At 53.4% G+C, this 25,897-nt stretch overlaps 1 protein-coding gene across 1 annotated transcript in view; it reads left to right on the forward strand.

Moving 5' to 3' along the window:
* The first annotated feature begins 20,833 nt into the window (after nucleotides 1–20,833).
* Nucleotides 20,834–25,897, forward strand: part of LOC140907350 (CD5 antigen-like) — a 40,566-nt gene continuing 35,502 nt past the window's right edge. Inside the window, exons 1-2 of the mRNA XM_073333152.2 lie at nucleotides 20,834–20,897; nucleotides 25,092–25,406. Coding sequence (XP_073189253.1) covers nucleotides 20,834–20,897; nucleotides 25,092–25,406 — 379 coding nt within the window. The remainder of the gene's footprint in view (nucleotides 20,898–25,091; nucleotides 25,407–25,897) is intronic.

Below are 25,897 nucleotides of genomic sequence, written 5' to 3' on the forward strand. Positions count from 1 at the left end.
GGATCCTCCACCACCAACCCACTTCTGCCAGCGCCCATGCACCAGCCCCATCCCCTGGTGCCACGTGCCCGGGGGAATCAGAAGATGGGGGAGGAGCAGAGGGGAGAACGCCCTGGAGAACTGGCCATGCCAAGAGGCTGGCCTGTCTGGCTGCACACAGCACTGGCTGGGGCTGGGTGGGCAGGCCGGGTACCTCAGCTCCATGATGGCGAGCATCACTTGCTGATGCACCACGCCGGTCACGGAGTCGATGGACTTGTGATCAATTAAGTCCTGGAGAGACAACGTGAGGAAATGCCCGCCGGGCTCCGAGCTCCTGCCAGGCTCCGACTGGGGAGCAAAGTGCAGGGCGTGCAACACGTTGGCTCGACATCCAGGTCGTCCTACTGTGGACTTGATGGTGTGCTGTGCTCCAGCCGGGGAGCGCAGTGCAGGGCCTGTGGTCAGTGCCCCAGAGTCATGCGCCCGTGCACTGCAAAGGCTCCATCAGAATTAGCACCCAAGGACTCCACCTGAGATCAGGCCCCCTTGTGCCAGGTGCTGCACACACACACAGAGTGAGAGCCAGTCCCTGCCCCAGAGAACTTACGAGCTAACTGGACAAGACAAAGCATGGGAGGGAAACTGAGGCACAGTGGGGGAAGTGACTTGCCCAAGTTCTCACTGCAGAACCGAGCCCTAGCCCACTGGACCACCCACCAGCCCACGCTGTCCCACGTTCAGGGAAGGGAGGTAAGCTCTGGAAAACTTTCTGCAGTGCTGGAGAGCAAACACTTTCCAAATCTACAGAACAGATCTGTTGCTAGTTCCCTAGTGGGCACTGGCTGCGCAGTGTTGGGGCTCTGTGCAGGGAAACTGGCGTATACAGAGCAACCTGGTGACTTGGAAAGCTGGGTGCAATGGAAAAATACATGTTTCAATACAGTTCTATGTTTAGGAATAAAGAATGCAGGCCACACTCACAGCATGGGGGGCTCTAACCTGGGAAGCGGTGACTCTGGAAAAGACTTGGGAGTCATGGTAATCAGCTGCACATGAGCGCCCACTGCGACGCTGGGGCCAAAAGGGCTAATGTCATCCTGGGATGTATAAACAAGGCAATCTCCAGTTGTTAGAGAGGTTATTTTCCCTCTGTGTTTGGCACTGGTGTGACTGCTGCTGGGATCCTGTGTCCAGGTCTGGTGCCCACAATTCAAGGAGAATGTTGATAAATTGGAGAGGGGTCAGAGAAGAGCCACAAGAGTGATTGAAGGACTGGGAAACACCCCTTATAGTGAGAGACTCCAGGAGCTCAATCAGTTCAGCTTAATGAAGAGAAGGTTACAGGGTGACTTGATGACAGTCTGTAAGTACCTACACGGGGAGCAAATACTTGATAATGGGCTCGTCAGTCTAACAGACGATCCAATGACTGGCAGTTGAAGTTAGAGAAATCTGCAGAGATCTCCAGGCCAATCACTAAACCCATCAAGTAACAGAGCCCCAGTGTGTGTTTTACTCACCTTTATCTTCTCCACAAGGAGGGCTTTGCTGAGAAAAGCAGCCAGGTTTCTCTCTGGGCTCCTAGTGAGGACGGCTCTGCTGAAGGTGCTGACGCAATCCAAGAACTTAAGTTTCTTGGCCTCGTCCTTTGCCCCGCAGAGATTAGACACAAACACAAAGGTTAGCGTGGAAAGGAGCTTCCAGTGGGAGAGATGTCAGAAATCCTCCCCCCTAGCGCTGCTCAGGCTTTAATATGCTGAATTCCAGAAGGCCATTCATCTGGCAACAGGAGTGACTATCTGGGGAGGGCAGGGCAGTGCTGTGTGAAACCAGACCAGAGAGGGAGCAGATCTCAGGGCAGGTGTCCAAAGAGGAACTGCAACATGGGGGCTAAGCAACCAGAGAGCCTTACTGGGGGCGTGATAGTGTGGGAGGAACATCTGGGTGTGATACCCTGACACCCCAATATTTGCTACTGTCATGTAATTAGGATATGTTTGGTACAAGGTATGTCTTTTGCCATATCATTCTAAAAGTCTTGATCTGCTAGACATTAATGTCTCATTGGATTGTATGTGCTATCGTTGTATGTGACGTTATGAACTTCAGCTATGCATGCGTTCCTGAAACACATTGTGAGGTTCAAAACAGCCTTTCAGGTACAACAGTAAAAAAGCCAAACACTGGCTTATTGAGGAAATGCACACAAGCACCAGGGTTACCCCAATAGAAACCTCTCCGAGATAACGCGACACAATGGGACCTGTTGGACCCAGGTCAGAGCAAAAGAGTTTTCCAGCAGGTGGGAAGAGGAGATAAAAGGGGAACAATGACATTGGTGTGGGGGGGAAGAGACCCTCACACTCCCTGCAATAAGATACCTGGAAACACCTGGGGGACAAAGATTGAACTATGAGAAGTGATGGTCCCAGGCTGGAGAGAGATTCCTAGCCTGTGTAAGAAAACCTGGGAAATCCAAGCTGCAAAGCCAAGGCAGCTTGTGCCTTTAGAATCTGCCAACCTGTTTATCACCCAGGGGGAGAATCTGCAAATGTATATCCTGTCTATCTAGTGTGTAAAGCTTCGTTTGCGTGGTTTGTTTATTGACTAAGGTAATCTGCTTTGTTCTGTTTGCTATCTCTTATAACCACTTCAAATCTACCTCTTGAAGTTAATAATCTTATTTCTTCTTTATATCACAACCCAGTTAGTGCAATTAGTAACCGGTGGGGAAGGGCGAAGAGTTGTTCATACCTCTCTCCACATCGAGGGAGGGGGTGAATTTCATAAAACCTTTGGGTCTGTACTCCAGAGGAGGTGGGCAGCACAATACTGGGACAAGCCCCTTCAGCTGAGTCTTCCCAGAGCTGATCTCAGTTTCTGTGTCTTTCTGCAGCTGGGCGTGGCCCTGACTGTGTGTGTGGCTGGAAGAAGCTTGTGAGCCTAGCCCAGCAAGACAAGGTAAAGGGGGCCCAGGCTGACAGAACAGGCGGGCTCAGTGGTATTCCAGTACATCAGGTGGCACCTCAAAGGGGGGCAACCCGTCACACTGGGGACTGGCCAAATCCAGTGTGCACAAGTCCACAAGTGGCTGGAAATTGAAGCAAGACACATTGAAACTGGAAATATACGTTTTTAACAGAGAAAGTAATAGACCATTGTAACAACTGAGCAAGGGGCATGGTGCGTGATCTTTTGTAACTCAAGATGGGACATTTTTAAGATGCACTAGTTTAAACAGGAATTATTTGGGGGCAGGTCTCTGGCCTGTGTTATACAGGAGGTCACAGTGGTCCTGTCAGGCCTTAGAGTCCATGTATCATCCGGAGAAGGGCGGATGGTGCATGTGGACAGGGCACTAGCTGACAGATCAGAGGAGGGCTCTCGGTACCTGTTAATTGCCCTTGAGAAAGCCGTCAATGTAGTTCAGGGCCTCTTTCTCCTCCAAATCTGGCCCCATAAAGCAGGAGGTGTTAGCAGGTGATGGTGAATCTGATCAAAGACAGAGCGGTGGTATTACCGGGGGCTGCCAAGCTGCAGGCTGGGTGACAGAGATCTTAGAGGAAACCCTTGCCCCCCGCTCCCGCCCCAGCAGGGTAACAGCCCTGAGGCACAACAGGGTCTCGCACAGTGATCCCTGGCTTCCCCACCTCATTGCTGCCCAGCCCAGCAAAGATCCAGTTGCAGCCCTGGTTCCCAGCCGCCACCTCACTTCCCCACCCAGCACGCAGGCTCAGCCTGGGGATTGGGGGAGAGCCACACTTGGAAGGAAGGATGATGTCAGGCTATGAGTGGTGTCCCCGCTCCCCGGGCCATTGCTGGAGGGCGCAGAGGAACTGGCAGTGAATCAGTCTACTCCCCGCTGCGGGAGAGGGAAGAGCTGCCCAGTCTGCGTGGGATATTGGGACACAGGGCCTGCCCGTTCTGCTTGTTCTGACTGCCTCTCCTGCCATTGACAGCCAGCCAGAGCCACCGGGTGTAATCTGGGCAGGCCCTGGGCTCCCATCATCAATCACCCCGCAAACGCCCTGTGCTGCGACATGCGTGGCCCCCCTGCAAAGGAGCCAGAAGATGGGGCTGCAACATCAAGGGGCATCTCATGCTCTGACTGGCGCCCTGCAATCCTAGACTTAACAACCCACCATGCACCGAGCATCCCCTTCGACTGGTGGAAAACATCCTCCGACCCTGCAGAGTGACGGATCAGGGTGGGCAATTCAGTCAGTCTCCACCTGATGCTTCTGCTGCCGCCCCTAATGCCCCTCTCAGCTGTAGAGGCTACAGAGTTGCTGCCAGCAGGAGGAGCCATTACCCTTCTGCCTGGGTTTTCCTGTGTCTCCATCTTGTGGCAGCCCAGAGTAGTACAAGTTCTATGGAGTCTTCTCCCACCAGTGACACCCTGGTCTTGCAACCCCAACCCCCAGAGGGGCCAAGCCCCACTGCAATGCAGGGCCATGGCCCCTGCCATTTTTACAGTCCCCTCCACCCACCGACCCAGGAGGTACCCACTCACCAGCACAGAAGGGCTGAGGCACACACAGCTCCTGCTGCTGCTGTGGGCTCTTCCGCTTACTTCCCTGCGGGAAGTTTAGTCTCCTCCCAGGCTCGGATGGGCTTGGAGGGGCCCTTGGGGACTTCCTCAGCATCCTGCAAGAAGCCAGGACAAGGCATTGCTTGTGAGTGATGAGAGGCGACTGCCCTGTTCAGCAACAGGGCCAGCCCAGTTATTTCTGTTCCACCAGTGCCTACAGATGCCAGCTGAGATCAGGGCCCTGTTGCACCAGGTGCTGCAGACAATCCCTGGGCTGTAGAGCTCAGACTCTAACTTGCCAAGGCAGCCAGCAGGGAAACAAGGGAATGGATGTGCTCAACGTCACCCAGTCAGTCAGCAGTACAGGCAGGATTAGAACTTAGGTCTCTGACTCCCAGGCCAGCACCCCGTACCGCAGGCCAATCGGCCTCCCCTGGGTCACTCCCGCCTCTCCTTCTGCTGGTTCACAAGCTGCACAGCAGACAGGCTGAATCCAACCACTCAGGATTCTTCCTGCTCAGGGAAATTACCCTGATCCCTTCTCCCAGGAATATTGGGGTTGTGGCAGGTCTCAGGTGGGGGAGGCCTGCGGAGTGAGGGAGCTGGGGGCGGGCTTGTGAGCAGCAGGAGTTGCTCAAACACCACCGTGAAGGGGAAGGAGCAGAAGGCAGGAGAGCCACAGGCAGGCTGGTACCTTTTCTTCCAACCTCCTGCCCCCTTCGTCCCTAGTTCACTGTGAGCTGTGGGAGCTCTCTGGGGCACAGGAGCTGGCTGGAGCCCAGATGGTTGCTTATTGCACAGATCTCATTTTTCCCAAACACTGAAAATGCTGCTACAATCATACCAGGGCCCGCCAGGATCCTTGCAGCTGGTCAGTGCTAAATTGTGAACTGTGCCCTGGCCTCCCCGAGGGGGGCAGTGGGAGAGGGTGGGGCTGTCCCAAGGCCCTGCTGGATTGCGGCTCACGCGTACGGGGTCCCAGTGCTACAGAGCTCTGTGCCAGGGGCCACACTTTGTGGGGGTTTCACAGCTCATCTCTCCAAGGCCTGTGTGGCAGCAGCTACTGCAGAGAATCCCAGGCCTGATTCCCACACGCTGGGTCTCCTGAATGGCCCCTGCCCTGGTAGGCTCCATTCCTCACCCAATGTCTCCTGCTGACTCTCCAGCAGCTCCACGGCAGGTGTCCTAATGCAGCTCTAGCCCCCTCCAGCGCTCAGGGGGACTGTCCTGGTAAATAGAACAATGGCTCCTGGCAACCTGAGAATGCCTCTTCCCCCGGCAACCTCAGTGCCATTCCCGATGGAAGGGATGGTGTCAGCGAAGGCGATGGAGGTGGTCAGGCCTAGTGGTTGGAGCTGGACTCAGGAGGCCAGGGCGTGAGTGGAGCAAGGCTGGAGGGAGACCAGAGCTGGAGTAGGACTAGGAGCGGGGCTGGAGCAGGCTAAGACTGTTGCCAATGTCAGACAGGAGTGAGTTCCTGGCCCTGGAGTCATGTTGAGCAGACTGAGCTGCTGGTGTGAGACTGATATACCTGCTCTGGGAGTCACAGGGCCAGTTCCTGGCTTGTAAATTGGCTGGAGCCAAGCACAGGAGGGACTCAGCGCCTTACAGATGGCTCCAGGGGGCGCTTGGCTCCCGGCCTCGCTGGGTACTGACATGCCAGGTGCAGGGGGTGAGTTGCAACGCCAGGGAGGAAATTGGGGAGGCAGGAGCGGCATTGTGTGATCTGGCACAGGCGGGAGCTAACTCCCCACATCCGTACACTTGCCAGCGCTGGTGGATTCAGATCCAAACCCGAATCTGGCTCCAAATTCACAGCTCGTCCCTCTCCCAGATCTGGAGCGGCTGAGACTCCAGCGCTCTGAGGAAGAGGCCAACAAACGCCGGCTCCTGGGGTGGGCTTTCCCCGTCAAGGCAATCTCATGCTGGGAGGGAAGATTCCCAGAGCTGGGAGCTCCGCTACTCACACTCCCAGCTTCCTGGAATGAGCCAGGATTAGCGCTCGGGGTAGCCAGGGGGTCTCCAGACCCCCAAATGGGAGAATAAGTTCCATCCCGGATCCTCCTTCTCGCTACAGCGCAGAACGGGGATTCACAAACTGTCCCCACCCCCACCTCCCAGCCCACGCGGGCGGCTCTTTGCACCTGCCCAAGCTGCTGGGTGCCTTGGCCGTGGGATGTAAAACGGTCCCGTCTCTGCTTCCTCTCCCACCGCTGCAACTACGCAGAAGCTGCTTTAATAGCAGCCCCCCCGCACAACTGAGTCTCAGGCCTTGCTAGCTGCTCAGTGCCACAGCAGCCCCAGGAGATGATTGCTGCGCGGGTCTCGGCCCTGGGGAGACAGTAACTTCTCAATGCAGGGAGAGCAGCACCACCATAGATCAGGGAGGTCTGGCAATGTCAGTGGCTGGCTGGGGTCTGACAGCCCAGGAACCCAAAGCAGATTGTCAAAGGCCAAACCCCTGTCACCACTGGCTCTGTAGCTCCCGCTTGCTTTCAGTCTTAGGCACCATCCTGATCCTCCTCCCCCTTGCATCTGAGCACTGCCCAACCTCTATTGCATTTATTCTAACTGTCCCCTGCAGGGCAGGACTTGGCTGCTACCCCCACTGTACAGACAGGAAACTGCGGAACAGAGGGATTGAGTGACTTGCCCGAGGCCACGCAGAGCATCTGTGGCAGAGCTGGGAAATGACCATGGGTCTCGGGGGTCCCAGGCTGGCACCTTCTCTTCCAACCTCCTGCCCCCTTCGTCCCTCGTTCAGTGTGAGGTGTGAGAGCTATCTGGGGCAGAGGAGCTGGCTGGTGTCCAGATTGAACTACGTTGCCTATTGCACAGATCTCGCTTTTCCCAAACATTGAGTTTGCTGCTACAACCATACCAGGGCCCGCCAAGATCCTTGCAGTTGGTCAGGGCTAAGCTGTGAACTGTCCTAGATAGGGAAGACGAAACAGGTCTTCCATCGCTACCGCAGCTCTGTGTTATATGGGACTCACTGCTGACTCAAACCAACCAGCCCTCCTAAAATGGAGCCTGTAAATCCTCCAGTCCTGCTGTTCTCTTTTGTATTTCTGTAGTGCCCAGAGGCCTCAGTCCCAGATCAGGGCCCCGTGGTGTTAGACAATGTACAGACACAGCCCAATTCCACCAACATGCGGTCTCCTGGGCAGAGGGGCTCCATTTCTCGCCCAGTGTCTCCTGCCAGCAGAGATGCTCTGAGAGACGTCTATGCTCTGGGCTTCCCAGGCTGGGAGGCAAGTGTGTCTGTCACTGGGCAATTCTGCTGACTCTCCAGCAGCTGCACTTCAGGTGTCTTAATGCAGCTCTAGTCCTCTCCAGAGCTCAGGGGGCCTGTCCTGGCATCAGACTGCCCAAGAACAACGGCTCCTGGCAACCTGAGAATGCCTCTTCCCCCATCAACCTCAGTGCCATTCCCAATGGAAGGGATGGTGTCAGCAAAGGTGATGGACGCGGTCATGCCTAGTGGTTGGAGCTGGACTCAGGAGGCCAGGGCGTGAGTGGAGCAAGGCTGGAGGGAGACCAGAGCTGGAGTAGGACTAGGAGCGGGGCTGGAGCAGGCTAAGACTGTTGCCAATGTCAAACAGGAGCGAGTTCCTGGCCCTGGAGTCGTGTTGAGCAGACTGAGCTGCTGCTGTGAGACTGATATACCTGCTCTGGGAGTCACGGGTCCAGTTCCTGGCTTGTGGATTGGCTGGAGCCCAGCACAGGACGGACTCGGGGCCTGACAGATGGCTCCAGGGGGCACTTGGCTCCCGGCCCAGCAGGGTACTGACATGCCAGGCACCCCAGGGCATTATCACCAGCCCGTTCGCAGTCTTGGCATGGCAGTATGATTCCTTCCCAGTCGCCATCCCCTGGCATTAAACCAGGAACTCTGCGCTGGGGATGTGCACCTGGCAGCACGCAGCCTCCTGAGAACAGACAGGCCAGGGTGCAGGGCGAGGGCTCCCAGAGAGAAATAGCATGAGGGCAATGCTGGGAACCCCCAGGCCGTCTTCAGCTAGAGCATGAGGGTGCCCTGGCCTCCTGGAGAGCATGAATCGAGCTTCAGCTCAGCCTTTGTGTCCCCCCGTTCTCTGTGCTAGATGGGTCGGTCTCCTGGAGGGACAAAGTGCCGATCAGGAGTTCCTGGCTCATCCAATGTCAGTTTCCAGCTCTTGTAAAAAAACCGGTGACTTCCCGAACACAGGAGCTGGCCTTCTTCAGGCTGTGCTGTGCCTGTACACGTTCCACTGTAGGGGCGTGTGCACCCAGGGCACGCGAGTCACAGACGTTTGCCAACAGTACCACGGAGCAGGGCCTACGCCCCTGCTCTCCCCGTGTGCTCGGGCATCAAAAGGGCACATCTGCCACCTCCCTCTCAAGGCCTTCGCACCTACATGCTGCCAGGTGAACATCCCCATTTCTACTGAGGCCTCAGGGGCAAGGTTTATGAGGAACCTTATCCTTAACCTTAACAGTGGAGTTGATCCCCCACTGTGTTGCATCCCTACGGCTAGCTGGGGATCTAAACTGACACTCACGGGTTTGAGCCCCTGCCTAACCAGGCCCTGTTCCCTCCCGCCAGGCAGTTGCTGGCCCTGACCTCCTGCAGGCAGCTATGACACCCAGGCTCGAGAGAAGGGCTATCGCCGGCTGAATGACCCCTGCCCGTACGGTGGGGATTGAGGCCACTTTGCCAGCAGGTGCCCCCCAAGTCCTGTGCTATGCTGAGAGATGAGTGAATACGTACGGTACAGCGCGCAGCACCCCCTAATGCTGGGTAGGAGGACTGGGAGATGCGTAGGATACAGAGCACAACATCCTCTAACCTCTGGCAGGGGGGCTGAGAGATGGGGGGTGTAGGGTACAGAGCACAGGGGCGTGGTCTCCTGCCCTGACAGACTGGGAGGGAGTCACAAACACCTCTGGTGGGCAGAACCAGGACACCCATGGCCACCCTGCCAGAAGCAGAAGGGCAGGACAGGAAGCAGAACTGTGCAAGGCCGGCCCTCCAGCTCAGATGGGAGAGAGCTGCCAGATGAGCAGGATGTCTCTTCCACGCTGAGGGAGCCCAGACCTGACTGAGAGCACTCTCCTGACAGAGACCCAGAGGGGCTGCCGGAGCTGCCAGATGCCGGGGACCCTGAGGAGCTGGTGGGGCTGCCACTAGCCATCTACCCCAGTGAAGCGAACGACCCTGGAACCCATGTACACACGGAATGGGCATGTAGGAAGGAGCCCAGGGCAGCCAAATAGGGTTCAGCCGTGTTATTGACTACAAGCCGGACAGTGTGTTGCCGTCAGATTTTCCTTGCTGCCCCAGTGGTGGACCACTCCACCACTGTTAGGGCCCTGGGCTGGGACACAGTGGAGTGGGAAGGCCTGGGTTCCCCTATCCCCGCCACCCCACCGTCAGGAGTGGCAGCCTCCCCACCTGGTTGTCAGGAGGCCTGCATTGGTCTGGCACCCGCCTGAATCAGGACGCCAGATGGTTGTGCTGACTCTCCCACCAGAGAGCTAACCTCCCCTAGACTGGGACGGCTCTGCCGGACTGCAGGCCAGAACCCCCCTACTTGATTGCTGCCCAGCCCTTATCAAGGGCTTTGCAAATGGACCTCCTGCTGCTCAGCTGTAGGCCAGAGCTCCTTCTCGATTGCAGCCCTGCCCTGATTGAGGGCCCCAGGCAAACAGACTCTCTACCATTGCTTGGCCTGACTGCAGGCCAGAACCATTAATACTGAGCTAATTTTCCCCTGAACCAAGGTACCCCGGAAGTATCGTAGTGAGTGGAGTGGTCTCCCACCCAGATGGATGGGGAGGGAGCTGCAAACCCCTTACAGCCTCTTTCTACTCGTTCATACTTTTCCTCTAAATATGTCAAAACACAAGCACGCAACCTTCTCCTGGCCAGACACAGAAAAATAATACAAAATAAATTTTCAAAATGTCCAACACCACCAAAAACGTACACGACCGGAAACAGGAATGGAGGGTGGAACATAAACCCTACACAGGGCACGGAAAACTGTCAAAAAGTACATGGTGATAAAAGCTATCAAGCAGTTAACTACTCCCATGGCTAGGGAGGGCAGGCGGCCAATAGGGAAGAAGCCATGGTCTGGCACGAAGTGCTCCACCCTGCTCCAGGCAGGCTCTGGTTCTCCAAGCCCCCAAAGAAGGGAGGTTGGCTTTAACCAGAGCTAGGGCAGCTGGGCAGCTCCAATGACCGGGCTCTCCCTAGTGCACATCACTGTCATCCTGTGGAACAACGTCCATAGGCTGGAGCGGGCTGGAAGTTGGTCCTTGAAAGTATCTGGGATGAGGATGGTCTGCGAAGCCAGGCATGGGACCAAGGACTTGCTGACCTGTCCTGAAGGAAATGGATGTCAGAGCCACGGCACTCTGGAAACCCCCGGCAGACCAAGCCAGCGCTGTACCTCTCGGCCTGTGACAAGGAGGCAGCAGGCTAGAGGCAGGGGACTAGCGGGAACAACCAGCAACCCTCACTAAACATCCCCGCCGCCCTCCACAGCTGGCGGAGCCTCCAGACACAGGGAAGAAGTCACAATGAATCCCATTCACTCACTATTTCTAGGACTGCCCCGTCCCTGCAGTATCTGAGCACCTCATCCCTGCCTGTATTTACTCTCCCCCTTCCCCCGCCAATGCACAGATGGGCACTTAGGCCCAGAGAGGGGGAGATTCACAAAGGGGGCTTGGGCATTGTTAGGCTACGCCTAACTTCGGGTGCCCTGCTGCCCTCCAGGAGGGAGCTCAGCCATTCCCTAGCTCCGGTTGGGAGGCCCAGCTGTGAACCTGCTCTGGGAGTGAGGAGCCTGAGCTATGTCACTCCCTCTCCCCCTTTTCCCCCCAACAAATGTGGAGGAGACACTGCTCTGCCCTGAGCTGGCCCAGGGGTCCGGGCATGCAGCAGGGAGGTAGATGACCAGACGTCACCTCGGCTTCATTTGGAGCAGTGGCTTGACCCCAGGCACCCCACGTGGAGGTGACTGCCCCAAACACTGGGCTAGTGAGTGCAAGGGGGGGAGGCAGGACCCCACCTTGGCTGTGTTTTGGGGTGGGGGGGCAATCATCTGTGAAGGCCAGGCAGCTCAGGCCCAGTTTGGGGATCGGCCAGGCCGCAGCTCTGAGGTCAGGGCTAAGTGCCTGGGCACGTGCCAACCAGCAGACACAACAGGGTGAGCGGGCAGCTGATCAGGGGTTGGGGGATCTACATTTTGCATCCCTTTGTGGTTCTCGCCCATGATCACATTGCTGGCATTGGAGATTGAACCCAGCCCGCGGCTCTGGGCCATTCGTCCCCCTAACGCTCAGTGCTCAAAGCGGTTACCACTCACCGTTGCAGATGGCATCCAGCTTGTCCTGGCTCCTCTGGTCCAGCTTCCAGGCAGTGAGCCCTCTACACACACAAAGAGCTCGTCACCTCCCCACATCCCCAGCGAGGTGTCAAAGCGTCTGTCACCCTCCAAGCAGTGGGGCTTTCCCCCACCCCTCACTGACCAGGACGTGCTCCTGAGTCCCCAGAGAAAGGGAGAGGCCCCAGGGATGGCTGTGGGGCTGGTTGCCAAAGGAGAGCATAGCGCCTTGAGGTTCCACTACCAAGAGCCCATGGCGGGTTGTGGGGGGACGGGTACTGCATGGGGAGCAGTGGGGTTAGAGGGGACCCATCAGCCAATCAGGGCAGAGAGAGGTGAGCTTGCTCCTGCAGGTTTCTGACACCCCTGAGCCTTCATTCAGCAATCAGGAGCCCAGGGGTTACTTCTCACTGCCGGCAGGGATTGAGCAGAGCCTGGGACCGGATCCAGCCCCCCTGCTAAAGGGACCCCTCTGCTCTGTGCTTACCTAGGAACCTGATGGCCAGTTCTCTGATTGGAGCCTGCATGTTCTCCAGAAAGGCCATAGTCTGACACAGGCAGGTTTCTGCTCTCCCCTTGTAGTGCGCCACTGAGGAGCCAGAACAAGGGAGCACCAGATTATGAAAGGCCTTTCCGTCCCGCAGGCCGGGTTCCAGGTCTGTGGAGTGTCCTGCCTTCGCCCCTCCTTCCTGTGCCGGGGGGATCACGCAGTGGGACTACACCCAGGGCCAGGTGTGGTCCTGGGGCTGGGGCTCGGTGTGGGCACAGAGCCGGGCAATGGGGGGTGCCCTATCCACCAATTCCCCCACTCCTGCCTGCGAGGGCTACGCAGTGAATGACCCGAGGGCTCCCTCACCCGGCAGTCACAGCTTCGCCACGGCTCCTTTTGCTGGAGGAGGGCACCGAGCTGGTGCCACCTCAGGAATTGCGCAGCACTGCTGAGGGTGTCCCAACACACCTGTAAAACAAGAGGGGCTGGAGCGAGCCGGCCACGATTACGGGAGCTGGAAGCCAGGGCCGCCCCTAGGCATACGCAGCTGCGTAGGGCACCATGAAATTTGGGGCACCAAATTGCTCCAAATTTCATGGTGCCCCTAGGCAACTGCGTGCTGCATACGGAGCAGCCCCAGCGACCAGCACCATCCCTCGGCCAGCCCCCACGCAGGCTGCGCCCACTACAAAAGGCAGGGCAGTCCCGGAGGGGGGGTCCCAGACAACTCCCTCCACCCTGGCTCTTACCCTTTCCCCTGCTCCGCCCCTGGCCCGCCCCCATTCCACCTCTTCTCTGCAAGCCTCTTCCCCCAGCGACCCCACACTCACCAGCAGCGGCAGGAAGTGAAGCAACCCGGTCCCAGCCCGCTCTACTCCGCCAGCTCCCAGCCGCGGCGCTCCACTTCCCTGTGCCGGTGAGTGTGGGGGGCAATCCTTTCCCCACACTCACCAGTGGCGGGAAGCGGAGCAACGCGGGCCCAGCCTGCTCCGCTTCCCTTGCCCCGGCCCCAGCCACGTCACTCGGGTGGGGAAAGGACTGCCCCACGCTCTCACCGGCGCTGGGAAGCGGAGCGCCGCAGCTGGGAGCTGGCAGAGTAGAGCGGGCTGGGGCTGGGCTGCTCTGTTTCCCGCTGCTGTCAGTGAGTGGGGGGGGGGGGGGGTAGGATCCCTTTCCCGAAACCTCTTCCCCCGAGTGACACGGCTGGAGCTTGGGTGAGGGAAGCAGAGCAGGCTGCTCCTGGCTCCCCACTAATTCCCCGGGCCACTCTGGGCCTGTAGGGCCCCCAAAAGTGGCCCCCACAGCTCCTGCCTCCCAGACCCTAGTGGCGGGTGGAGGGGGAGGCCTGGGGCTTCACACAGCCCCACCTCAGGGGGGCTGCATAAGGCACCCAAATGGCTAGGGACGGCCCCTCTCTGCTGGACTAACCCTCCTCAGTCTCTTTGGGACAGGACTCTTAGTCAGCAAGGAAAAAGGAAGAGGGTCAGGGATGAGATGTTCAGCAACATGCTCTGCAGCACTGATGACCCGCTGGAGTAGCGGAAGGCGAAGGAGGAATGGGACGCCCAGCAGGAGGAAGGAATACTGGCTCAGTTCTTCAAGCATGAAGAGAGCAATTGGGACCAGGACCAGTTGCTGATGGAGCAGTTGATCGACCTGGTGGCCATTGGGTGCGACCTCCAGTACCAGGGCACAGCCCACTACAGCACCAACCCCACGAGTACAAACTTCCACTCTGGGGCTGCACTGTTCTGGCTGCAGGACGTGGTACCCTGCAGAACAGGCCCTGGAAACTCTGCGGATGGGTGGTCAGTGAACAGCTGTATGCTCTGGAATGGACAGATGTTCCCTGTGCACACCACCTGCATCGCCTGTACAGCTGTGTGCAACATGGGCAACACGTTCTGTTGGGAGCAGGAGAGCAGGGGCCAGACTTCTGACAGATTTAGTGCAACAGTTTGAAACCTTCCTGCATCGCATTCCCCCAACACATGCCCCGTCACTGCATTACAGGCTCCTCATCCCTGCGGTGCCAGGACGTCAGCACACAAGGCATCCCTCATTTCCCTTGCTTGCCTGGATCCAGCCCCAGTGAGGAAAGGGGCACTGTCTGGTTGCTAGTAGACTGGGCAGGTGAATCAACAGGAAGCTCCCAGCTCAGTCAAGGAGGAGCTCAGCTGCTGGGAGACCAGAGAGCAAGAGAACTCAGCTAGCGCACAGCCCCTAGAAGGAGGGCCACGAACCCTGATCTAAAGGGGTGAAATTACAGGCTGGAGATGATTTGAAACACACAGCCTCAGAAGGCAGATTGTGGAAACCCTGACCTGAGGGGCTCACTTTGGGGAGCTGAACTAGGTTGAATATATTAGACCCCAAGAGAGGAGGAATACTGCTTTGAAGACTTCTTGCTGTGAGTGGATTATTTTTGGGAAGCTAATGGGAAATTGTTGGGCCATCCCAGACCACGAAGGGTTACCCTGGGACACCACCTGTCTACAGTCCCAGTTTGGGATGGGATCTCCATTTTATCTTTTGAAAATTTGCAGGATGGGAAAACCACCCCTCCCCCAGCTCTACTATTTAGGTTTCCTTCTTTCTTGTGTCCCTGTAATGGGGTCGCTGCTTCTGAGCACCTGTCATGGCTGGGGATGGCTCTGCAGGTGCCTCTGCCTCAGTTTCTCCTCACCAGGCTTTTCCATCTCTCCCAAGAATTCACATTGCTCAGCCCTCCAGCCAGGTCACTCCCAGAGTTCAGCCCCTTTCAGGGTACTCAAAATACAAAATAAACATGACCTGTGGCAATAGTCTCAAGTTAACATGAGGTGACGTTATGAGTGTAATATAATATCTCATTGAAAGGTGACAGGGCCAGAAAGAGTTAATTAACTCCCAGATTGACCTGACCCATGGCGGAACTTCAGAGACTGGTTAGGAAGAGATGTAAATAATAGAGCTTTGAAATGCAGCCAGTATTGTTAGAGATAGAAGAGTAGCTGTTTGCTCAGGTCTTGTGATGTAAGCAAACAAGTCTTGTCTATGGCTATAGCTTTGATTCAAAGATCAAAAAAGGAATATTAACATTTAGGAAAATACTTGAGTGAAATAGTATTATTGTCTATGTCTCTTTGAAGGTTGTGATAACCTGTATCTGAACTGTTTAATGGATAAATTATCCTGTGCTAATTGCCATGATGTTGAGAAGAAGGAAAGTTAAGCCTATTGTTTTCTCAGGCCAAAAGGCTGCAGGAAATGTATAAAAACCTTGGGACACGATCCTTCTTGATCTCAGATCTGCTTTGGGTTTCAAGAAGGGGAACCTTAAGCCATGAGGATTGAGATCCCCAGTCACACACTGAATATGGACATTGGACTATAACCAATGGGCTATTTCTAAAAGGACTTTTGGCAACTATAAGCTCCTCTCTGCTGTGTATCTGAACCTCAAGAATTGAATTCAAGTCTGTCTGGATATTGATCTTTTAACCAACACTCTCTTTTCTTTTTAAAAAATTTTTAGTTTAGTTAATAATTGACTGTAAGCGTGTATTTGGGGTAAGATCTAAGTTATTATTTGACCTGGGTCTGGAGCTTGGTCCTTTGGGGTCAGGAGAAACTTTTCTCTTATATGATGAAATAAGATTTTCAGAATTTATCATCATATGTTTGACATGTGTGCCTGGATGGAGGCCTGAGGCAGGGTACTTTAAGGGAATTGCATTATTTCAACTTCTGAGTAACCAGTGAGGTAATACAGATGTTGTTTTGTGCTGGCTTGGCAAATCTAAGTATTGGAATTTCCACCAGCTTTTGGGGTTTGTCTGCCCTGTTTTGTTTGCAGTTCACCCTATTTGAGTGACCTCAGCTGGCTCCCATGGGCAGCACCCTCACACATGAATTAAAGGTTTTCCATCCCTCCTGAGCTCAACTCACAGTTCTTCTCTCTCTCTCTCATGGGAGCACTATCTGGGGTTTCCCCACTGGGAGTGCAAGTACAACACAAAGAGAAACAGTCTCCTGTGCCCTCCTGGGCTTCACATTTTCCTTAAACAAAGTCTTAATCCTTACTACAGCGCTGACTCCCAGAGCTTTTCCTGGAGCCTAGCCTGTTCTCTGCCTTGGCAGGTAACTCCCAGCTGTACTTACCTGGAGACCCTTTCTCCCCTACAGCCTCAGGGTCTCCTGCAAGAGCCTTCTTGCTTTCTACAACTTCTGCAGCCATCTGCCACTGCCCCTTTCTGCCCATACTGCTAGGCTAACTAAGGCCAGATTGTGTCATGTGACCTACTGTCATTCTCCCCACATGGAAAGAGTCATGGGTGGGGCTGGGCCCATTTCCCCTTAAAGGGGCTAGTCACTCTGCGTTAAATCCCTTTTCCTTGCCACCTCTTGTTTTCAGGGAGAGGAGGTAGGAATTGTGACAGGCAGCTTCTTCCCCGGAACCTCACTGATTGTAGACATTGGTGTCCTGGGAGGCAAAAGTGGAGCAAATTTCCATTGATCATGTGGGTTGATGGCTGACCCACAACACACAGACTCAGAGATTGTAAGGCCAGAAAGGACCATTGTGATCATCTAGCCCAGGGTGCCAACTACAGAAGTAATATAACTCTGCTCCTTCTCAATATTCCCCTCTTTATACATCCAAGGATTGCATTAATTCTTTTGGCCACATCATCACACTGGGAGATCATGTTCAGCTGATTATCCACCATGAGCCCCAGATCTTTCTCAGGGTCACTGCTTCCTAGGATAAAGTTCCCCCATCCTATAAGCAGCGTCTACATTCTTTGTTCCTATATGGATAACTTCACATTTGGCCACATTAAAACACAGATTATTTGCTTGTGTCCAGCTTACCAAGTGATCCAGATCATTCTGTATCAGTGACCTGTCCTACTCACCCAGTCTGTTGTCATCTGCTAACTTTATCAGTGATGACTTTATCTTTTCTTCGAGGTCATTGATAAAAAAGGTTAAATAACATAAGGCCAAGAACTGATCCCTGCAGGGCCCCACTAGAAACATACCAACTCGATGATAAATCCCTGTTTACAGATACATTTTGAGACCTGTGTTGACCTGTAACCCCAACTTGATCTGAGTGTGCAAAATTAGATTATAAATTATAAATTAAGGCATAAAATCCTTGAAGATAGCAAAATAGAAGCTATTGGAGCTGTAATGCAAGACATGCAAGTAGGTTTACATAAGAATCTGTGTAACAACTAAGGTGGGCTTGACAATAAGCTGACGCCTGTTGGGCCTGTTAGTAGTTATGATAGCCTATGTAGGAAAGGTGTTCGCATGACTGCTTAACCAAACATTATAGGATTCAACAATAGTTTCCAATATGTATCTTGGGAAACACAAGGACACCACAGAAGCTGGAAATAGTGGATTTCTAGGGGCTTTGTGGGGCTTTGGAGAAACTATATTTATGTATTGAAACCACTGGAAAAAGAATGACACAAAAAGAGATAATGCTAGTAAGTGAAACCTAAATTATGGGCCCCGCAATGACAAATATGGGGAGGGGGCAGAGACCTAAATCAAAAATGGTCCCAGATGTGTGGGGGACATAAGGAAAGGGGTATAGAAGATGTTTGCAGATAAAGATACTAGCTAACCTACCTCATCACTTTTATAAACATATGGTCAGGCCAATGCCTTGTTGAGGCATTAGAATGGTGGAAACCAGATCATCACTGCCCATTTCTGGTGCTCTCCACATACTATTCTCTTCACCTTTATCTCTAATAGTTGCTATAAGCTTGCAAGTATGTGAGACTTGGGGGTGCTTTGGTTTTTATAGATATATGTAAAGAGAGAACCACTAGTCCAAAATAGATCTAATGCTTAGACCTAGGCATCATGATTTCAGCTCTACAGCATTTAACAAGACTCGTAATGAAGTCAAAATTAGCTCTGTTATTACAGAGGAGAAGAAAGAATCAAAATGATGTTTAGGACCTACAACCTTTCTCAGCTCACTGGGCTTTGGAACCCATGTCCCTTGCCTAGAGAGTGCTACTTAGTTGAGGGCAAGTCCCTCTATTATAAAATGCCAAGTACAGTTCTACTGTCCTTGAATCACATAACCAGGATAACAACACTTTATTACTCTTGCCCCAATAACAAAGAGACTTGGGATCCCACAGCAGCCAAAGTGACCATTTGGGCAAGCAGTCCCATCATGCTAGGCGGGGTGGGTGTGCCCATGCAAACAAGATCAGTCCCTAAGGTCCTTTTCCACAGCTCAGCACCAGATGTCAGGGTAGAGCTCATTCTGGCTCTGCTTACATATATATGTTTTCGTATAATTATGCTTATGCTTGGATTTATTTGGATTTTAAATACATTTAAACAAAGTCTTCCTGTTCCTATTTGTGTGATTCACCAGTCTCACTTGATAACAATCTTAGGTCGCTCCCTGAGTAAGGAACCTGTTATTAGTGACCTGTTCAATTTGCACCCTAAACTTATCAAAGGCTACACCTGTCAGGTAACCACTTTTTAATTCATAACCAAGTTGAACATTATTTATCAACAAAATTTGTAATCTCACCAAAAAGGGACATCAAGTTAATTTGACAGGATCCATTTTCCATAAACCCATGTTGTTTGGCATTAATTAAATTATACTCATTTAATTCTCTATTGATTGAGTCCCATATCAGAAGTTTTATTATTTTGCCTGGAACCAATGTCAGCCTCACAGACCTATATTTACCTTCAGGGGTTCTCAAATTGTGGGGGGCATGACCCCTCAAGGGGTCACGAGGTTATTTCATAGAGGGTTGCGAGCCGTTAGCCTCCAACCACAAACCCAACTTCGCCTCCAACATTTATAATAGTGTTGAATATGAATATATAATAACAAGTGGATAAATAGGTTACATGGGATAGATAGAAATTTTAATTTTTATAGCAGCCTTCACTTCCCCTCAAAGCCAGGTTGGTTTATTTTTAACTGCTGCAGCCCTTCTTCTTTCTTCTTTAAACCCCTGCTAATAAAGCAGGAGGTGGATTAATTGTTAATTATTCTTATTAATAATCAAATCGTTATTACATTTATATTATTGAGGCACCCAAAGGCCCATTCAGGTCACAGATATAGACACACTCCCAGCTCCGGAGACCTGACAGTCCAAAAGACTCAAGAACAGATGCAGGATTAGATATGGGAGAAATAACATAGAAGCAAATTCACATGGTGATGATTAGCACAATTTCCTGTTTTGTCGTTACTCTTTCAGTAGCAGTAGGGCTGAGTGAGGGGGAATGGCAGGATTGGGGAGTGGAGGTTGGTTAAAATAAGGAGAGGGAAGGAAAGGCAAGAGGCACACCCAGAGCTCCTCACCTGCCAAGCTAGTCACTGTCAAGTGTTTTTCCAGAATCACAACAGAGGGAGGGATCTCAAGAAGGGATTCGAAGGAGGATCAGGTTTTGGCTGCACAGATTTTTTGGGGGCATTTTCTCCATAAAGAAAGGGCAACATGGGAGAAAAGGGAGAGGTAAAGAGTTAAAGATGTTTCCCTTAATCCAAGTATTTGTAACAATTCTCTTTAGGAAGAGCCTGAGGTGGTGTGATGCCAGCCAGTCATTATTCTGAGCTATATGCCCCTTGCCTTGTGCTTGTTACATTAATTGTCTGTGTCCCAAGAATCAAGTAAACTTGTTTTCAAGGAGTCTTCCCCCTACTGACAGAACTGATGGGCATAATGTGTGCCAAAGATCCTGCTACTGCAAGAGAGGGTCATGGCCTACTCAGGAAGCCCTAAGATCTGCCTCTGCCACTAATGATCATGGTCTAGGCAGGAAACCCCAAGGTCTATTAGTAGGGCAACTGTCAATATTACAGGTGGTGCTGGGTAATTTCTCTTGTACAATGGCTGATCTGAGTGACACAACCTGGTTCTAGTGACTTGTCCTTGTCTCCAGTTGGTCATGTCCTATACTGGGAATTGGTCTTGTAATGATCACCTTTGGCACATGGCATTTCTTCCCTAGTTTATAAAATAAGTTGCCTCTAATCTCTCTCAACTGATGCCTAATACAATATAGAATCTATGAGGGTGAGAAACAGCTTAGATACATACAGTTTGTACAGCAGTTTTTCTTCCCGCACCAGAGATGGGGGTTACCTGATGATCTGAGGCTGTGATAAACCTGACGTCAGGAGGGGGCTCATCACTCATATATGGTGGTGTTTGTTGCTTTTGAGTTTTATTGGATGTTTTAGCTTCATACATTCACAGATAAAACCACTGATAATAACTAAAAAGGCAGATGGGTTTGCTATTGGTTCCTTCCCGCAGCTGATGCCAGCCTCTGAATCTATATATTTCCCTTCCACTGCTTTGTTGTCACTTGTCAGACACAGAGGAGCCCTGGCAGGTGCTTAGGTGCAGTCAGAGTACTGAGAGGAGGGGACAGCAAGTCAAACTGGCAATGAAGGGACATCTCTCCACTCCAGTGCTGTGGCTTCTTCTCCTCACAATTCAGGTCATAGCAGGTAAGTCTCCCTTGTGTTTCACCAGGGGAGCTGGGTTAACTGGGACTAGGATGGTAACTTTTACACTCTGCTTTTTACCATCCATGTCTGGCTTGGAGGTTGTGACTTTTCCTTTTGGGATTGGACCTTGCTACTGTTACAGAGGCTGTTTTTACCTTGACATTGGACTATTGCAATGACCTCTGTGTGGGGCTGCACCTTAAAACCATTCAGAGAACGAAGCTGGTGTAAATGGCAGCGACTCACTGAGCAGCGCATCTGGCTGGGAGCATGTTACAGCCATTCTGCAGGGTCTGCACTGGCTGCCCAGCTCTGGGTGGAGGTTAAGGTGTTGGTGATGATTTATAAAGTCCTAAATGGCCTGGAACCAGCCTCTCTGAGGGATCACCTCTCTCCCTGTGCCGTATGGCCAGAGCTGTGGTCAGCAGGGGTGCCCGAGCTGGTTCCCCCTTTTATAAAGGAGAGGGGTGGCTGGCAGGGTGCCCTCTGTGGGGGCTCCAGGACTCTAGAACTTGCTCACCCTTTGGGCCAAAATAGCGCAAATTTGGTGACTTTTGGGCACACTGCAAAATACACTTGTTTGAGGGGTGGGGATTGGGAAGGACACAGGCTGTGCATCACATAATGAGAAAGGGGTGGAAGGAATTTCTGTAGGTGTCTGGCTAGCTGAGTTCCTATTGAAATGGTCACTTAATGCTGCTGGAATTTGTGTGTTATCAATGCCATCCGGGTGCCTAGAGCCTTGGCTAGGCATCACTTTAGTGTTTTAAATCCCAATAAATACATCAATAATTTGGGATCCAACAGAAATGTCTGTTTGGTCCAGAATCCAACAGCTCCAAGGGCCAAGTCCTGGCTCCTCACTCCCTCATTCACTCACTGAAGCCAATAGAAGTTTGCATGTGTGAGATGAGCAGGATTTTCCCAAATAAACCCAGAGCTGATTCATGCCACAGAGAGGGTGAGGAGGGGTGAGGTAAAGTGCAGTGTGCAATGCCTAGTGCGCGTGAGGGTACTGGAAGTTCTGCCAGCAGGAAGATTTATCCTTCAGGAGCCCTGACTCCCTCCCTCCCACAAGGTTTCTGCTGGAGCAGAGAAGCTTTGAATCCTAGCTGGAGTCTAGAGAAGCCCGACCAGCACAAGCTGCATGGCAGAGGTGCTGCATCAGGGCGTCTCACCGCCACATTGGTTTCATTCCCTCAAGGCCGCCTTTGCTCAGTTTCAGGGCTGCTCTCATTCCTCCAGCACAGAGAGAGTTGAAGGCTCTTTGCCAAGCTGTGTCCCAGCTCCAGGCAGACGTAACACTAGTAGCGGAGGGTAGGCCCTGTGTTACAGCAGCATCTGCTCGTACAATGCAGGGAGTGAATCTGGCCCAAAGATTCCAAAACTGATTAACAATAGGATTAAAATCGAATGTGGGACCCAGATATGATTTAAATAATACAGTGATTGGAACCTGTTTGGCTGGTATTAAGAGGATGTTTGGTAGGGAAGGTCTGCCAGGATGGTCTGGCCATGTACTGGTGTGAAATGTACTGTTCTCTCAGCTCCATGGAGGCTCCTTACACATGGTGTCCCCAGCTCAGCCACCCAAAGCTGCAACCAGCCTGTTCTAGGGCTCACAGTGGAACTCTGCATGTAGCCGTAACTCCTAGGCATAGTAATGATGCTGGGACTTGCTCCCAGTCTCAGGGACAGTCCTGGGTCATCAAACCCTGTCCTGGGGGCCAGTTCTCCCAGGCAATATCTGAGGACTGTGTGGCAGGCAGTTGCCCCACCTCACAGTCCCTGTGAATTGCCTCGCTCACAGCAGCCAGATTTGCCTCACCACAACCCTCAGAAATTCAAACAGCCCTAGAGACAACTGGGGCAGGGGTGAAGCTCAGAGCTACTGGGAGAAAAGCAGCTTGCAGGGAGTGGGGGCACAGCCTGTTCTTCATCTGGGGAAGGAGCAGCCTGTACATGCAGGGCAGAGAGGCCAGGTAGAAAGGGGAGAAGAGGAGGGGGAAGAGCCCAAGGGAGGAGGGCGGGAGGAGACCAGCGGAAGAGAGAAATGTGTGGGGGAGGTGGGGAGAGGAAGCTCTGTTAGGGAGCACAAGGCTGTAATGCCAAGCGCCACAGAACAAAAATTGCGAGCTGGTCTCAAAAAAACCATCCAGTCTCATTTTTCCATCCGTCTTTGGACTTTAGATCCCACCTCTACTCCTCTGCCAGTGCGGGGGTGAGAATCGCAGGCTGAAAAGTCACCCTTTAGTGCACCCGAACTGCACGACTGCCCCGGCTGGTCAGCTGGAGACTGCGCTTACCCTCCCCTCACCCCTGAGACGGGAACTGCCGTCCATTGCCCAGCACTGCCTTCGCTCTCCCTCCTGGTTCAGTTCCTGTGACAGACGAAGGGCTGGCTGGGAAATAGCTTGACAGCCACTGAGCTAATTCATGCAGCGTAGTTCACACTCGCACACAGAACTTCTGTTACTGTTCAGGGATGAGTTACAGACAGAGATACTGGAGACCTTCACACTGACATCAACCATTCACTCCAACTACCGTGTCACCGTAACACGAGGGGAATGATTTAGCCATTTGCAAATAGCAACACTTCCCAGGCTTCCCCCACCCCACCCCCGCAACTTCTCTGCCTGAAACTGGGAAGCACTGCCCCCATTCTAGAGACCCCTCCCCTCTCCTTCCCCTGTCTCCTTCGCTCCTGCCCCTCCCACTCCTGACCCCATCCCCTGCCTACTCCAGACTCTGTTCCCCTCCCCAATACTTCCTCATGTCCCCCTGCTCCAGAACCCCTCCCCTACCTCCTGTCCACCCCCACCAGATCCCCCCACTCCATCCCCACTCCTCCATCCTCCCCAATACTCCCGCATGTGCCCCTGCTCCAGGCTACCTCCACGCACTCTCATTCTCTGCTCCACACCCCTCCCCTCCTCGTCCTCTTTCTGCCCTGCTTCAGGCCCCCTCACTCCTCCCCCTACACGTGATCACCCTTCCCCACCCCTACCTCCCCCTTCCCCACATTTGAGAGCCCCCTTTTCTCCCCATGCCTCCTTCTACCCCCCTCTCTGCTCCCTCTCCCTTCCCCTCTCTTCCCCCTGCCCGATTCCTCACCCCCTCCTCACTTCTCACTCCTGTCCCCCACTCCAGACCCCTCCTCTCTCCACCTCTCCATTCACACCCCCTTCTCTAAACCCCATTCTCCTCCCCTCCCTCCTGCCCCCTGCTCAATAACCCCCTCCAGCCCCATGCTCCCTCTCTCCCTCCAGACCACCCTGTGCTCCATCCCCACTCCTCCCGCCTGCCCCAATTTCATATCCCTGTCCCCCTCCCCTCCCTTCTGACTCTCTTTCCTGCTTCCCTGCTAACTCCCAATACAGACACCCCTCCCCTCCCCATTTCTCCCTCCAGCCCCCACTTTCCAACCTCCATCCCGCCCCCCACTCCAGACCCACTTCTCACTCCTGCCCTTTCCTACTGTCCTTTCCAGACCCTCCTCCCCCTGTCCCTCCTGCCCCCTGCTACAGACTCTCTCTCTTCCCCACCCTCTTTCCTCCCCTTGCTCCAGAACCCCCTCTCCACCCTTCCCTCCAGCCAACTCATCGTCTTTACCCCATTCCCTTGCCAACCTTGAATCTGCCTCCTGTCCCCACAGTGCCCTGCTCCCCTCATTCTCCCCATCCTCCTTTCACTGGATCTCTGCTGCCCATCACGGTCCCTGAGTTGAGTCCAGTCCCCACAGCCACACAGAGACAGCCGTGTTCCCAGTGGGCTTTAGTGGGAAGTAGCAGCCAACTTTACTCAGGGGGTCCTCACTCCCACATGCCGACAGACTATAGGAAGGTGGCAGCATCTCACTGGCTTCAGCCCCACTGACAGTGACAGGAGATGGCGCCATTTAGAATAAGGGAAACTCGGTGAGTTGGCACCTTTCATTGTGTTCTCACAAGACAGGTAAAAACTCCCCAAACCGCCAGAGTGGGGATAAAATGGGGAGAGCTGCAGCACTGACAGCCCCGATTGTGAGGCCCTGAGACGGGATCAGGTGGCGCCGTGAGGCAGCTCTGGGCATGTCCCATTCTCCTGGCTCTGGGTGCGGATCCCCTGCTGGCGGGCGCCGACTCTTCTGTGATAACGCTGGGGAGGGGGCTCCCTGCTCACTCTGACCCTGCTCTGTGTCTCTCTTTGAAGGTGTCAACTTGCTGAGGCTGGCAGATGGAGGCAGCCCCTGTGCCGGGAGAGTGGAGGTTAAACACCAGGATCAGTGGGGGACGGTGTGTGATCACGGCTGGGACATGGCAGATGCTGGGGTTGTCTGTAAGCAGTTGGGATGTGGAGCTGCTGTCAGTGCTCCTAGAAATGCACATTTTGGACGAGGATCTGGACCAATTTGGCTAAAAAACGTTGCCTGCGATGGTACCAAGTCTGCTCTCTGGCACTGTGGGAACGAGGGATGGGGTGAGAATGACTGCGGGCATGGAGAGGATGCTGGAGTGACCTGTTCAGGTAAGAATCAGCCAGCTCAGTCCTGAAAGGCAAATGCCCTGAGACAAAAGGACTTTAACCCAGAAGGCATCGTGTGCCTGTCACCATAATGAGAAATGAACAAAAACCAGAACAACTCCTGTAGTGATTGTTATTACTGGACTGTAATGATTACTAATCATGTCACTGGCCAATGAGGAGCCCCCTGTGTGACTGTGAAGGGTTTTCATTACCTCATTTCCAGTTGTTTCAATGCCACATCTTTCCTTTCCCTCTAAAAATGCAGATACAAAAGAAAATGGAAAAGAAAAATGTCAGGTTGGTCCTAAGTCGCTGCGACACTTTTGAAAATGTTACACTCATGCTAAAATGCAGACCCAGACACCCAACGGCAGAAGTACAGAGGCTGGGGCATGTATATAGCCTCTTTGCCACCCTCATAGGGTGACCAAGGAATGGGCAGATTCTCCCAGCTTGGCCAGAACTAGATTTAGCCGAGAGCACTCCCCCCT

This window comes from Lepidochelys kempii, chromosome 1 (assembly GCF_965140285.1).
Source record: "Lepidochelys kempii isolate rLepKem1 chromosome 1, rLepKem1.hap1, whole genome shotgun sequence".
In the NCBI taxonomy this organism is placed as follows: Eukaryota; Metazoa; Chordata; order Testudines; family Cheloniidae; genus Lepidochelys; species Lepidochelys kempii.